General features: G+C 32.1%; 1 protein-coding gene across 2 annotated transcripts in view; it reads left to right on the top strand.

The window, feature by feature from the left end:
- The window catches only part of POT1 (protection of telomeres 1), a 105069-nt gene extending 92133 nt beyond the window's left edge, over positions 1-12936 (top strand). For both annotated transcript variants that reach the window (XM_012789097.3, XM_012789096.3), the window contains exons 14-18: positions 3051-3186; positions 6691-6779; positions 8843-8934; positions 10022-10127; positions 11689-12936. In XM_012789097.3, coding sequence (XP_012644551.1) covers positions 3051-3186; positions 6691-6779; positions 8843-8934; positions 10022-10127; positions 11689-11801 — 536 coding nt within the window. In that variant the 3' untranslated portion in view covers positions 11802-12936. The remainder of the gene's footprint in view (positions 1-3050; positions 3187-6690; positions 6780-8842; positions 8935-10021; positions 10128-11688) is intronic.
- The last annotated feature ends 4023 nt before the right edge of the window (positions 12937-16959 follow it).

Here is a 16959-nt window from a genome sequence, read left to right as displayed (position 1 = left end):
TCATGCCAAGTTATTGGACTCATCTAATGCAACTGACACTATTTTAATGTGACCTATAGTCTATATAGACTATACAGACCATAGTTTTCTTTTTGTTTGTTTGTTTGTTTGTTTTTTATTTCGGCATATTATGGGGGTACAGATTTTAAGGTTTCAATAAATGCCCATTTCCCCCCCCTCCCCCCAAAAGTCTGAGTCTCCATCATGATCATCCCCTAGATGGTGCACATCTCACTCATTATGTATGTATATACCCGCCCCCCTCCCACCTGCCCAATACCCTATTACTGTAGTACCTATGTGTCCACTTAGGTGCTACTCAGTTAATACCAGTTTGCTGGAGAATATATCTGGTGCTTGTTTTTCCATTCTTGGGATACTTCACTTAGTAGTATGGGTTCCAGCTCTAACCAGGAAAATATAAGATGTGCTATATCACCATTGTTTCTTAGAGCTGAATAGTACTCCATGGTATACATATACCACATTTTATTAATCCATTCTTGGATTGATGGGCACTTGGGCTGTTTCCACAGCCTTGCAATTATGAATTGTGCTGCTATAAACATTCGAGTGCAGGTGTCTTTTTTGTAGAGTGTCATTGGATCATTTGGGTAGATGCCCAGCAATGGGATTGCTGGATCAAATGGTAGATTCACTTGTATCGCTTTAAGGTATCTCCATATTGCTTTCCACAGAGGTTGAACTAGTTTGCAGTCCCACCAGCAGTGTAGGAGTGTTTCTCTCTCTCCGCAACCACGCCAGCATTTATTGTTTGGAGATTTTTTGATAAAGGCCATTCTCACTGGGGTTAAGTGATATCTCATTGTGGTTTTGATTTGCATTTCCCTGATGATTAGAGATGTTGAGCATTTCTTCATATGTTTGTTGGCCATTCTTCTGTCTTCTTTAGAAAAATTTCTGTTCAAGTCCTTTGCCCACTTTTTAATGGGGTTATTTGATTTTTTCTTCCTAATTTTCGTGAGTTCTAAGTATATTCTAGTTATCAGTCCCTTATCGGATGCATAGGATGCAAAAATTTTCTCCCATTCTGTAGGTTGTGTGTTTACTTTCATGACTATTTCTTTGGCTGCTGGATAACAGACTTAAACCTAAGGTATGAAACTATTAGAACTCTAGAGGAAAAAGTTGGAAACACTCTCCTAGACATTGGCCTGGGCAAAGAGTTTATGAAGAAGTCCCCAAAGGCAATCACAGCAGCAACAAAAATAAATAAATGGGACAGACCATAGTTTACATTGAATTCACTCCTATGTTTTATAGTTCTTTAGGCTTTGACAAATGCAGGATATAATGTACCCACCATTACAGCCTCATACAAAACAGTTTCACTGCCCTAAATATCTCCTGTACTCTACCTAGTCGTCCTTCTTCATAACCAAACCTCTGTCAACCAGTGATCTTTTTACTGTGTCTATGGTTTTATCTTTTCCAGAGTGTTTAGATTTTCTTCTGTAATCTTCTAGAAGTTCTAGAGTGTTCATTTTACATTTAGAGTTGTAATACATTTTCAGTTAATTTTTGTGAAGAATATAAGTTCTGTATCTACACTTATTTTCTTACATATGAATGTCCAGTTTTCCAGTGCCATTTTTGGAAAGACTGTACATACACTTTTCCATTAAATTGCCTTTGCTTGTTTGTCAAAGATCGGTTGACTCTGTTTCTGTGGATCTGTTTCTGTGTTCGCTATTCTGTTTTGATCTATTTATCCACTCTTTTGCCAACACCACACTGTCTTCATTATTAAAGCTTTATAGTAAGTCTTGCAGTAGTGTAGTGTCAGTCCTCAAATGTTGTTCTTTTTCTTCAATATTGTGTTGGCTACTGTGCATCTTTTGCCTTTTCATGTAAACTTTAGAGTCAGTTTGTCAATAACTAAATTTAGCTTCCTGGAATTTTGATTAGGATTGCCTTATATAGATCAAGATGAGCTTAGATATAACTGCAGTGTAACGTGGCAGTATGGTGGTTTCCTGCTAATAAAGAACTAGAGAAAGAAAGGTGGGAACAGGGTAAGTTAAAATGTCACCTAGTTCACTGTTCTTGCCAAGATTGAGACAATTTTCTGGAAAAAACACTGCTGAGAATGTTGCAAGCTGCTGGCAATTACTAGAGTTCTGAAAAAGTTTTATTTTGACAATTTTTGTTCATGTTCTTATTGCTTTATGGAAAAGTATATTTTTAGAAATCCTTACTCTACTATGCCAGAAGTGTGTCTCTCTCCCTCACCAGTAAATGTTAACATTACAAATTCTGCCCAATTTTTAGTAAATACACAGAGGTATTTTTTTAATCATATTCCCTTTCTCTAGAGAGAGGAAGTGTTATCAATTTAAGTGAAAAATACACTGGAAAAGGTATTAGTAGGTTTGAGTTTCAAAGACGACACTGCTTTCTAATAACGGTGCACCATTGGGCAATACTTCTCAGCCACCCTGATGGTTTGAATGCTTACCCTGTCATAGAATTAAGGGAAGTATGATTATTTTTCCAGGAAAAACACTACTCCCAATGAACAAATACTACATATGAGTTAGTATTACATGAAACTACTGTTTGTATCTATATTTAAATTTAATGTTGACCTAAAAGTTTAAAAGATTTATTTCAAACTCAATACTAAATTTGCATAGACATTAATAGTATACAGCAAATTTATTAGTGAGAATCCTGTCATGCTTTGGCTTTCAGCTTACATTCTCTTTTGGTTATTTGAACCAAAATGTTTTTACATAAAACACAATTTGTTTAAATTTGAAAAAATGGTTTAAATTTCATAGGCTTTATATTTTATTCAAGCCTCAGCATTTTTGTACATTGATTTTTCTAATCAGTGCCTAGGATCTAAGTTTACAAATTAATATTTTTCACAATAATTGTATTAAATAATTAAATTTATGACTTTCGTTGTCTTTATCTGACAATCACTTTAGTCTTTTACTGTACCTCACGTTGTTACTTAATAGGTATTCCATTTTGCTTACGTCATATTTGCACAAAAGGGTTTATTTATTCTCTTTTAATAGGAGGTACACTCAGTGAAATCTGCAAACTTTCAAACAAGTTTCATAGTATAATTCCTGTGAGATCTGGTCATGAAGACTTGGAGCTCCTGGACCTCTCAGCACCATTTCTGATACAAGGAAAAGCATATCACTATGGGTATGTTTTCAACTTGGGGAATTTTTAGAATTAAAAACTATTTAAGAGTAATTTTTATTTTTATTATTCTATTAGTTACTAAATGCTCAATGGAAACTTATTGAGCACCAACTTACATGTATTAAGGAATAGAATGGATAACTGAGAACATTTTATAGTAAAAATCAGTGTTGTTCCCTAAATTTTCTTTCAATTGTGTGTATACATGTGTATACCAGGACATGATATAAAATGAATTTCTTACTGTGAGTCCTTGCTAAAAGTGTTTGAAAGTTACCACTAAGATGTTTACCTAGAATTGGAACTACTGGATCAGAAGGTATGCATAATTTTTGCTTTGTAGAAAAATGCTAAGAATAGTTTTAACAATTTATGGTTCCATCAATAGTGTATAAAAATTTTAATTTCCACCAAGTTCTAATACTTGATATTAGTCTAATTTGTAATTTCTTATGAGCATCAAATGGTATCTGTGGTGCTTTTGTCTGTATTTTCTAGATGACTGGTGCATTTAAGCAGCCCTCATGTTTATTGGCTATTTAGGTTTCCTGTTCCATGAATTCTATGTTCACATCTTTTATCTTTTCCTTTGTGGTTGTTGATCTCTTATTTTGGTCCATGTGTGTGTGCATGCATATGATAGATTGTAAGAATTCTTTCTATATTAGAGATATTAATCTTTTGTCAGTTACATCCATACTTACATATCCTGTACGTTTCTAACTTTATGGTTTGTTTTTTATAGATTTTTAATACTATTAATATAGACATATTTTACCAAAATATTTTCCAAAACCTTAAAAAGCTTTCCTTAATTTCTCTGAACTGTTGCTTTTTAAGTAGAATTTAGATGTAAAAGTTACAGATACTAGGATATAATCACTTTTTTCAGATCCAAACAGACTACAGCTGGGAGAGAACACAGTGGGAGAGCTCATGTTTGCATGTCTGTGAAAGGCTGTCTCAAGGACTTTCTGAAATAATCCCATGAGAAATTCTTTCTTGAGAATGGCAGCAATTCAGATGTTATTGAAAGGACACCTGCCCAGTAGAGACATCTCCACCAGTGAACTGATACCAGTTCTGGCTTTGAGTCTCCAAAACCAATGAACTTTGTTTCCAAGTAGCTTACGTGAACTTCTCCTTTTGCCAATAAAAGTTTCCCTTTAACCTCCCCTTTTCAGATGCATATGAGGCTTGCCATAGCTGTACATTTCTTGTTATAATCTTCTTTTCTGATTCCCAAATAAATTCAACATATTTGGAGATTTTTTTCTGATTTTTTGCTGTTATTGACAAGACTAATGCTTGCATTTCTTTATCAGTTATATATTTTTTAAGGTTTTTTATTAATGAAATTTTTCTAGAAAAATATTTATTAAATTTATTTTTTAAATTTAAGTTTATTGGCATATGTTGATAGTATTTTGATGATTTTTAAGTCTGTACTTTATTGTTGAATATACTTCCTATTGTTTCTTCAGTCTTTTTTTCCTTGATCTTTCTTTGCCAAACCAAATAGCTTTTGTTCATATTGATGTTGTCTGTTATTTTACTAGTGCTCTTATCTTTGTCTTTCTTTACTTTCTATAGGTTTCTTCAGTTTTTCTTTTTCAAACTTTATCAACTAAGTGCTTACCTCACTTACCTAATTAATGTTTAATATATTTTAATATTTATATTTGTCTATAATTTCCCCCTAAGGAAATAGTCATAGCTTTATTCCAAGCTTTGGTATGCAGTGTTTTTCTTGACATTCAGTTCTAAATGTTTCATAATTCCCATTATGATTTCTTCAACACATACATTATTAGATGTGTATTTATAGGTTTTCATACATTTATTTTAGGTGCTATGTTTTCATTTATATTTTTGTTTTGCTTTTTAGCCAAATAGTGTGATGCATTTCATAATCCTTTGGGATTTGTTCCACTTTGCTTTATCCTAGATGTGGATGTTAAGATTTGTATCTATTGCATGTGTTTTTAAAAAAGAATGTGTATTCTTTAATAGTTGAGTTAGGATTTTCTATATGTCCATTAGATCAGGTTTATTAATCATAATTAAAACCTCTATTTCTTTTGTAATTTTGTCTATTTAATCACTTTCTTACAGAGGTTTGTGTAAATGCCCACATTTTATTATCTACCTTAAGATTTACATTTACTAATATTTTTTATTGTATCAACCGGTTTTGTGGGTGAGGGAAGTTGGTAATTGCTTAGTATCTTACTCTTATCCCTTTGCTTTCAAGTTACTGGGTCATCCTATTTTAGTATGTCACTTATAAATAAAAGCTTATGGCTAAATTTTAGTTTTAATAGGTGAGTTTAAGATATGTTTTCATTATTAATATATTGATATATTCAGTTTATATTTTTCCATTTTTTATTGTTTTATGCTTACATTTTTACTATTTTTTTCCTGTTTTAGAAATTATTTTATTTTTTCCTCCAGTCTTTTATTGGATTGATTTTTTTAGATGTTCCTAATTTACTCTATTTCCCTTTTTACTGTCTTGAAAGTAATGAATTATTTAAGTTTGACTTATTACTCTTAATTTTTAATTTGTATACCATACTTGTTTGATCAATGTCTAATGCTAATCAATATCACTGTCTTTTTTTTAGGCAATAATATTCTTTCATTCAATTATCTTTTGTTTTTAGAGAAGAAACGTCTATGTATTTGATGAATAGAAGGAGATAAAATTTAATATAATTACCTTCTGTTTTCCCCTAAGTGCAGATTAAAAGGAATCTCCATAGAGCTTTTGAAATTTTATTTTTATTTTTATTCAAGTATTGTTTTCAAGTGCATTTTTTAATCAACAGCTCATAAACATCATGCTCATATATAATAAAAAATAAATTACTCTTACTTAGAATATCTTGGTATATAAGTAAAAATATACAGAATGTTTGGGAATGCCTAAAAAAAAAAAATAAGTAAAAATATCTGTACTAAATAATGTACAATTTTAGTATATTGTATAGTTTTAGATTTATATATGTATTTAAAAGTAACTATGGTATTAGGCATCATGAACTATAAACTATGGATATATGCTTACTAAAAATATTAATTATCCAAAATCTTGCTAGTCCTGACTACTTTTTTTCTGTTGGCTATACTTTGGCTATGAGATATATTTCATAAAGCCATAAAATGAGAGAACTTTAGAGATTATTATCTTTTAAATTTTTCATTTTAACAAATAAAGAAATTAAGAGCTAAGCTAATTCAGATTTGGACCTGGAACTCAGCCCTTTATTCTCAATTTAGAGTTTATTCTGAATCTTATTCTATCTTTTTTATTGTCTTTATATAAAAAACTTATATTTTGATAATTCTCTTTTGAAATAATCACAATATAGGAGATATAATACTCTTTTGTTTAATGACTTAGTTTTTTAAACAGAAACATGCTTCAACAGAAAAAATAAGTTATAATTAAACAAATTAATCTTAGGAATTTATGTTTTTTTCTTTTATTAATTTCAGATGTAAGCAGTGTTCTAGTGTGAGACCAATACAAAATCTAAATTCCCTGGTCAATAAAACATCATGGATTCCTTCTTCTGTGGCAGAAGGTTAGCTAAATTTCCATGCCCTACACTTAACTGTCTGTGTGTAAGGTCGTCTTACTGATTTATATTTTAATATTTGTGGATCTATAAGGTTGAGTTACAATGTAACTTTTCTTAAGGGAAACCATTCACAGTGATTGCAATAAAAATATAGAGTAAATGTTTAAAATACTTTGCAAAGTCACTTTTAAGCATCTGCCAGTATTTTTTAATCATAATGCATATTGTAATAATAATTTTTCATGTTAGTCATTGATCATAAATATTGGTTCTGAAAAATCTTTTCAGCTCATAGTATCTTGGGATTGAAAAGGATTTTAGAAATAACTGTTAAAACTTCTCACCCAACACAAGTCTGTAGCTGGAACAAGAAGAATCTTTATGTCACATTCTTAACTGTGGTTATGCAGACTTTGTTTAAAACTCTTTCAGTGACAGGGTACTCATTACATGCAAGGCAGCATGTCCTCTTAATTTTTAAGCATTTCTTAATATTGAAGCAAAATCTGCCTACCTTTAACTTTAACGTGGGCCAAGTGCTATCTACTAAAATTATGTACAATATACCCACGTCCTTTCTATAAGATTAAAAGATGTTGTACATTTAAAAATATCTGTCAAGCCTTCCTTACTTTAAGCAGACAGACATCCTTACTTCCTTTCTTACTTTCCCACATGCCTTACTATTTTGTTTCTTCTCCTCAGTAAGCATTCCACTTTACCAATGCTCTTCTCAAAAAGTTTGGCATTCAAGCTGGACATGGTGCTGCAGATATAGTTTGGCTAATTCAGAATATAGGGAACATTATTTATTTCCCTACAACTGGACAGTCAGGTTCTGCTAGCCTGAAATTTCATTATCTATATATTTATTTGTATACCGAGTTGTGTTTTCCTTCTTTTTTAATCCAGTTGTGTGATACTGCTATTTTCATGTTTTGTTTGTGGTCTGGTGCAATCCTAGATTACTTTCTCATAAACTTCTTGATACCAAGCTTGATTTCCTTATCCTATTCTTAATGTAATTTGTGTGTGTGTGTAGTCACTCAAGGTAGGTTTTAAGTTCATCCCTCTTGGTTTTAGTTCAGAGTTTTAACCTATTGAGACCTTTTGAAACCTAGAAATCAGTTCATCTGTATTAACAATATCTCTTATGTACCCTAATTTATGTTTGTATGTCCTAATTTATTCTTCTAACTTTCCCCCTTAATTAGGCCTACTGTTATTAAATATTCTACAGAGGGAAGCTAATGTAACATTCTGCAAACATACAGGGTCTTCCACTTACAAACACAAAGATATTCATCTTAACCTATGAATTCCCATGTGATTTAGTATCTCTAATTTCTATTTTCTTCCTCATCTTTCCTAATTGTGAAATCCCAGATTCTGATATTTTTATTCATTCAACCCGATTATATCTCTTAAAATATAATTAAATGTCCTTTTTGCTTATAATATAAAGCAAGAAGAGGCACATTAAAAAAATATATTTAACTGCATGCTATTTTTTAGAACATTCTGGCATATCAGTTTTATCATCCATAAGACTAACATGCAATGAGTTGCATTTCATGAATTACTTTTTATGGTTTCTATCAAGGCATCAACTCATTTGAAAGATACATTATATTGATATTTAATCAAAAAGATTTACTTATAATATCATGAGACATTTTCCCTATGTAGATATAATGAATTGTTCCAACATGAACATGCTAAATGAGCTTAATATAGGTTGAGTATCTGTGGAGGTAAAAACACAAAACTGTTTTTTTCTGCTGTCACACCATAGCAATCAATACAGAAGACATCTGTGACCAAATGTATCAGGGATTTTCCCCCATGTGCTAAGCAAGCAAGCAGCTCTGCAGTGGACATCCACTGATGTCCTCCAATTCAATTTTGACAATATCTACCTGAAGATAGTGTCAGGTTTTTCTTTACCTCTTGAATTATTTTAGTAAACAAAGTATACAGGTATATACTATCATGAAACAGGTTTAACTTTACCTTAATAAGGAATAGGAGGCTCATATGATTTGATCTTTTTTTCCTTTCACTAGTTCTGGGTATTGTACCCCTCCAATACGTGTTTGTTATGACATTTACTCTTGATGATGGAACAGGAGTATTAGAAGCATATCTCATGGATTCTGTAAGTAACAGAGATAGTAAAAATATTTGTAACTAAAATATAATATTTATTTAAATTTTAATACATTTATTCATACCTATTTTATTTCTAAAAGAATTTAAGGTAACTTCAAGGTATAAATAAATACAAGCACATAAATTTTAAATTGTGTATCTCTTTTTCTGATTTAACACTGTAAATCTTAATATTTGAATAGTGAAAAATTGAGGAACAGAGATTTGAAGGGACGGTCATTTTCCATACCATTCAGAAGTATGGCCACTTTATGTAGGCATTATTTATAGTCAGCATTTCACCATACTTTTTAAACATTTACATTTCGTATTAGAGGAAATGAAGTTACTTTGATAGGGAGATTGGTATTATTTTGTGAAGCTATGAGGCAGTTCACAGGATCACTTCTGACACCAGTTGCAAGTTTGGAAGTCCCAAAGGCCACCCTTAGTTTTGATAATTCAGAAGAAAGACTCACAGAACTCACTGAAAACTATTATGATTAGAGTTTTTACCACTAAAGGATATGAATTAAAATCAGCCAAGGAAAGAGGACATAGATCAGAGTCCAGGAAGGTTCCAAATATGAAGCTTATGGTTGTCTTCTCTTCATAGAGTTGTGGACTGGTTTATTTTTCCTGAAACAATGTCTCTTGAATGCCTGCTGTGTACCAGGTTCTGTTCTACAGGGGATATAAGACTAAGCACAGCAAGCCAAATTCCTTCCTTCCTGAAATTTATAATCCAGTAGGGGAGAAAATAATTAATTAAATAAATATATACTATAGATTATATTTTTTAAACTTAACATAAGATTTGTTTTCCTCTACACAAAGAGAATAGCCTGTTTTTTAATCATCATTAAATCAAAGTAATTTTACTTGATGATATGTATCTCAAAGCTATTTTAAGATTAAAGTAGTAAATCAGATTTTAGAATTTAGACCAGCACTCTAGTTTATGAATTCTGCGATCTTGATAGAGTGAAATAGTCTACAGTATTTCTAATTAAATATTTATATAATTTTGTATTAATTATGACTTTAAAAAGATAAATATCATTTCCTTTTTCTATCGTATGATTTTTTTTAAGGATAAATTCTTCCAGATTCCAGCATCAGAAATCCTAGTGGATGATGACCTTCAGAGAAGTATGGATATGATCATGGATATGATTTGTCCTTCAAGAATAAAAATTGGTAGGCAATAATATTTTAACAATACCACTCTTTCTTTTACTTGAAATAGCACCTAGTATATATCTAATCTGTGGACTTTTAGAAGTCTGAAAGCTATAAATCTAGATGAATTACTAAGTAGTGAGTGATTACTGTATGATCCAACTTTTTATAAAGTCAGTGGCTGGGATAAAATAGGTATGAATCATAATTCCTACAATGAAAAGCTTTTAAAATATTTTGAAAAATACAGAGGAGAGCCAGTTTTGATCACAAGCACATTTGATGCTGTATTTTATGTATACAAACTTTAGTTGAAATTAGACCAAAAGAGATGAAATATTGGCAAGAAACATTTCCTATAATAGACTTCAGTTAGCCAGTTTAATCAATGGAGAATTTTCTGTTGCATGTTAAGATTTTACAAAGATTTTTATTTCACTAATTTTTATGAGCTTTAATTGTTTTCTTTATAGACATTTGATTAATCAACTAAATCTTCTTGAGGTCAAATTGTACTGATTATACCTGCTGCCACTGAGTTTTCCTTCTGTGGACATTATTTCTATTTATGTTGAAATTGCAGATCCAAATCATATTCCAGTAATTTAATTCTTCTAACAATTTTTTATCAGTAAGAAATTTTCTCGGCTGCAAATTTAGCTGTTGTCAGTTTAACTTTTATAAGTTATTTTTATCAGACTTTACTTTCCTCTTGTCAATCTTTATATTTTGTAACAGTTTCAGAATGATAGGAGTTCTCATTCATATATAACAAAGCTTAACGTTAATACTTTTATTTGTTGTCAGTTTTTATTTGGGTTAGCTGTTGGATTCTTTGGGATAGATTTCTGAGATTAAAACTTCATATCAAAAAGTGTGGGCCTCATAGGCTTTTGATATACACTTCCAAATTGCTTTTCAAAAATATTTTACCTGTTTATCATTCTACCAGCATTGTAGGAAAGTGTCTGTCTTGCTTTACCCTTGCCATTATCAAGTGCTATATTAAATGCCTTTGAGACTCAAACTTGAAGAAACGTAAGAGCCTTTTCTAAAAGTTATAAATAGATTTACTCTATTCATAACTAAAGCTTGGAAATGGCATCTGTGGCTGCCAGCACTGCCTGGGCTCTATACCTGCTATTTGATCTGAGTTTTAGCTGGACTCGTGTCAGGGCTTGGGCTCATTTGAAGTCTAGGTTCCATTTCTTTCTAGTCCGTCAAGTAGAAAACCTAGGGAGATCAGTAGCATTCAGCAGGAAAAAAGGAATAAAAATTGGGGGTGAGATAGCTCACTACCTTTGTTATCAAACATTTTGAAGACCCCAGGTATGATCACTTTTATCTGTTGTTGGGAAAAAAATTCAAACTAGTCACAATTGCTGCAGAACAATAACATGAATCCAATGTGTTTTTGGAATGTGTGTTTACTAATGATAAATTTGGTAAGGGCATTTATTTACTTTTCAAGCTAAATTAAATGTTAATTTTTCTGGCTGAGCATTATGCTTATATAAATATATAGAGAGTTATTTATTTAGTTTTAATGGTTAGATATCATTTTCTTTTTTATTTGTAGATTCATATCCATGGCTGGAATGCTTCATCAAGTCATATAATGTCACAAATGGAATAGAGCAGCAAATTTGCTATCAGATTTTTGACACCACAGTTGCAGAAGATCTTATCTAATATTGCCAGTCAACTTAACATATGTAAAATATTATAATTTTAGAAAATGCTACTTTTTATGAGATTGTTATAAAACATGTAAGAAATTTAGTTGTTTTTGAAATACATCCACAGTTCCATTTTTAGTTTTCCACATTTCCACCACTATTTTAGGGTTCTTTTGGTTTGTTGTTGTTTTTTTTGTTTGTTTGTTTGTTTTTTTTTGGCAAATAGACATTATGTTATCTTATGAATATGATAATAATGTTCCTGTTTCTCCAGACATTCAGCATGAGGAGGGCTTCGAGGTATATAAAAGGAAAAAGTGACATTCAATAAATAATACATGTTTTCATTTACTCTTTGTATTCCCTTTAGAGAAGGTATTTTGTTTCCTTTCACTAAAATCATTTTTCCTGTTGTTTTCTTCATATATCAGCCACTGACTTCTCTGTCATTCACCATCCCTAGTTGGGCTTCTTTTCCTGCCCCGGTTTTTTAATATCACCAGTGTTGATAATTTTAGCATGGCTATGGGATTAGATGTCCTTACTTTAAATGTCCTTACCTTAAATCTCTTGTCTTTTACTGGGTACAAGGTAAATGACAGCTACTGGTTTGGTTTGGTTTGGTTTTTATACAGAGGGATCTGCTAAACAGCACTTTCTAGAGAAGTGTTTGTCTTAGCTGCAATGTACTAAAAATGATTTGCTATGAGTAGAAGTGGCAAAATTACTTTGAGTGTTGATATTGACCATTTTAGGATAAATCCATTTCTTTAGACATGAATTATATGCTTTGCTTGTTTCCCTCCATGATATTAGAAGTTATTCCATTCCACCTCACGCTAATGAAGTGGTCAGATTTATAAACTTAGTGACTTATTTATAATGTTAGTGACCCATTTTTAGTAGTCTTATGTAAAATATACCTATATTACTAGTTTTCACTAATTGAATGAGATGTTAAATCAGTATAATAGTCTACTTTTTACCTGACAGTGTTTGTCAAATTTAAAATCATGAATATTCAATTTTCTACAAATACATGTATGTAGTTGTGTGTATGTATGAATTTGTATATGTTATTTGCTGAAGACTCAGAGATATAGATCTGCCTAGTTCAATGTTAGTGAAGAATAAAATAAATGCACATATTTCAGTTGTTTCGTTTATTTGCCCTATATTGAGCTAAGAAATGATAGGAGGCAAAGAATTTCAAAGCAGATATTGTGCACAGTACTTGACATGTATTTGAACCTTACAACAACTGGTTTTCCTGATAAGAAAACTAAGGCTTGATTGATAAGCTGACTTGACAAATTTCACATAGTTTTGTGGGGTTTCTTGATGCAAGGTCTCACTCTGTTGCCAGAACTAGAGTGCTGTAATGTTATCACAGCTCACTGCAACCTCAGACTCCTGGACTCAAGCCATTCTCCAGCCTCAACCTCCTGAGAAGCTGGGATTACAGGTGCATGCCACCAAGCCTGGTTAGTATTTCAGGGTTTTGTTTTGTTTTGTTGTAGATATGGGATCTTGCTATATTGCCCAGGCTATAATTTCACACTAGGTCAGTACTTAAATTCAGGTAATCTCTATTCAGAGCCTGTACTGTTAACCACTCCAGGATTCTGGAACAAAAGTTAGCATGGAATTTTCTGCAAGTGAGTTCTGTGTTAAATATCTGAAGTAACATTGGAAGTAGATTGATTGTAAAAGGAATCATTGTGTTTTACTGCACAATCAAAAGGCTTTTAAGACCTTATTGGCACAAAGGATTGGATAACTGATTTCCTCTACTCATAATAACCTTAAATTCTAGTTCCTGGATACATTAGCACATCTCTACTTTCCAATCTCCCCCATCATCAACTTACCAATTTGTTTGAGCAAATGAGAGAGACTGATGCTTTTATTGTAGGAATGTAAACTCTGGGTTCAAAACATTTTCAGGGAAAAGTTTTAAAACCGTACAGTTGAACAGATGTGTTTCAGTAGAGATACAAAGGTAAGATACAAATTTTTTCTTCCTTCAGGAAATACTCAGTCTAGAAGAGCAGGAGTCAAAAGGCGCCGTGGGTTCGTGTTGTGTACCTGTAGGATTTCCAAGTTTACAAATGGAAACTCTTCCTAAGAATCTTTGTGATGATAGGTCATTTCTCTTTTTACTTTTTGTTTTAAATAAACCTCCACATTGTCATGATTTCTTTTGGTTTGATGTGGAGGTTTTTCCTTAACTTTCCTAACCTTGTTTGTTGTTGTTGTTGTTATTGTTGTTTAACTTTTCAGTTTTGAACAAGAATTGTTCCATCAACACCTAGTATTTATCCAGTAGCTATATATACGCCTTGCCCTAATCAGGAACCCAGATTGTTGTTATAGAATTCCATTTCAGGAGAACCATGGTGGTGTTTCATTGTGCCTAGATTTTATCCTTGTCCCCTTTATGTGAATATTGGTAGAATCTTCCTGTCAAAGTTAAAATTACATAAATTTAAGAGAGTGGTTTGTGTGCAAGGTCTGCCTCAATTTCCAGTTTCTACAGCATCCATTTTTTAGACACTCCTGGATTGTCTGTTGTCCCTGCATTGTTCTGTGTGAGGAAGAGAATGCACATCTTAGAATATCTGAGGCAGCTGATTATTCTTTTTCTAGATGCGGTAATGAAGAATGTACTGCTCTGCTCGCAGGCTCTTTGTGTGGCCACCTTCAATTATACTGCTTTATTTGAGGGAACTATATATACCAAGACATAGTGTATCATTCCTATTTTCTTTTTACCTCTGGATATACTGCACCTTGGGAGTTGTTTCTAAATGAATATAGAAAGGCTGGTGTTGATGGAATAGAAGAAGCTGAATACATCTCTGTCTAGGTAAGAAATCTGTCTTCACACAACAGGGCACTGGCTGCCCAGGTTTCCAGTTAATGTAGATCCTGTACCTTAGCTACTTGTAGGTCACAGGAATGAGCCAAAGTCTTTTTCCCTGCCTACTTCCCAGCTGACTGTACAGTCCTGTTTCAGAAACTAACACATGAATTTGTTACTACTTCTGACTTTCAATCCAGTCAATTTTCTTCTACAGTTTCTGGGAACTTTCCTTGGTATCTGAGGAAAAAAAGTTAAATTCTTCTGATAATTTTCAATGTTGTTTTAAATTTTGATGTTACATTTCATCATGTTTTGTTTTTATCTAGACTTTTTAATGAAACTAGTATATACTAGTATTAATTTGAAACCACATAGGATATGTAAAGTTTAACTGATTCCTGCCCTAATTAGTACCCAGGAAGAAACCACTTTTAACAGTTTGGTGTGTGATTTTCCAGACTGTTTTCCCTAAGAATATGTGAGTATATGTATTTATACATTTTTTAAATAGCATAAAGTTATATAGTTATGCAACTTTTGTCACTTTATATAGTGAACTTTATTTTTTACACGTCTGTACATACAGAGGGAGAAACTCATTGCTTGTCATTACTCAGCATAAGTAACTTTTCAGAGGGTAATTCTCTGATCATTTCACTTTCTATTTCTGTTGTGGTTTTTTTGTGTTTAAATGTTTCATTTCTTATGGCAATTTTGGAATTTTATATTTTTATAAGAATGTGTCCTTATCTGTTTTGTCACCTTATTACCTTATAGTTATTCATAATATTATGTTATTATTTCTTATTATTTTAGTATGTATTTTGTGTGGTGTTATTTCCATTTAAAAATTAATCTGGATACCCTGGAACCTGGTTTCATTATATCTCCTGGAGGTTTTCAGGCGATCAGAATTTTGGAGACCTGCCTGTCCAGATTTCCTAACACAGATTAGGATTCTGCCATGACACAGTTCTCTTAAAATACTATTCCATGCTTTGAAAAATTCATTGTGAAAAGAATGTCAATGTAAAAAAGGAGAACGCCTTATGTGATGCTTTTCTTTAGGAGATTTAGGCTCTGTGAAGCCTATGATGAGTCACACTAAAGTTCTAGAACAGTTTTAAAGAAAATGAAAATATTTCTTCCTCTGCTGGCCCCACAGGGTCTCTGGATAGTATCAAAGGCTTCTACCCATTTTAGGAAAAAGGGGTCTAGTCAGCTAGTAAAATCTGGGCATAATGATGTGTTTTTTTTTCCCCTCTCTAGTACTTTGAAATAGTATCAAAACTCTCTAAGCAGGAACTCACTAATGCATCCAGACATGTGAAATCATATTACAGTCATGAAATCAATAATGCTGTGTATTATTTTTTTTTTCCTTCAGTATTGTGATTTTAAGCTGTTAGGAAATTTGAGATCAGTTAAGGTTTCAAAGTGATGATCATCTTACATGAAGATAAACGTCCCTTCCATTCAGGACTGCATTTGATGGGTTGAGAAGTGTGAGGCATCAATTATAAGGATAATGTATCAGTGTACATAGGAGCTCTCCCTCAAATGTGCCAATTGGTGAGACATGGATTTCAGAGACATCCTTGCTATTTTTATACTATAGCAACATCTTAATGAATTTCTGGGGTTTTTCACCTTGAAATTTAAGCCACAAAGTCACATTGACATTGTGTGTATGTGTATGTGTGTGTATGCTTGCTTTTATTCTCTGAGTTTGCATTTTATGATACTATATTGAAATTTACCCAACAGTGTAGTTCACAGCTGCCAAAGAAAGCCATTTTCAACTTGTTTGAAAGTTTAATTTTATTTATTTGCTCGCAGTATTTTGAAGACTTGAATCATGTGTCGGTTAAATTTTAACCTTCCTATTAATCAAATATTATTACAGTTTCTAAACAAGTTCCTTTTCATACAACCCTGAAGCTTCTTTTTTTATATGATTTTATGTGATTCAAAATGATTTTTCCATTCTTTGAAATAGGAACTCCCAGATAAAAGCCAATTTTTTGTTGCATAAGAACTGTTTCTTAGCAGACTTTCATCCTCCATTAGAATGCAAAGTCCTAGAAGTTAAAACTTCTTGCCAAGTTTAGCTACTTCACAAGTGACTTTCTGTCCCAAGCTTCCATAACAGTTAATACATACATAAATAGTTAATACAAGTCTCTCAGCACTACAGGGAAGACATTTTAAAAATCAAAATTATTAGCCTGGGGAGTAAAGTGAAAACATAGCTTGCAAAGAATAGACATGGTTGTAGTTTGATTTTAATAGGAAGTCCATGTGC

The sequence above is a fragment of the Microcebus murinus genome, chromosome 9 (genome assembly GCF_040939455.1).
Source record: "Microcebus murinus isolate Inina chromosome 9, M.murinus_Inina_mat1.0, whole genome shotgun sequence".
Taxonomy (NCBI): Eukaryota; Metazoa; Chordata; class Mammalia; order Primates; family Cheirogaleidae; genus Microcebus; species Microcebus murinus.
The sequence above is the reverse complement of the archived record's forward strand: the minus strand, read 5'-3'. Positions and strand labels throughout refer to the sequence as shown.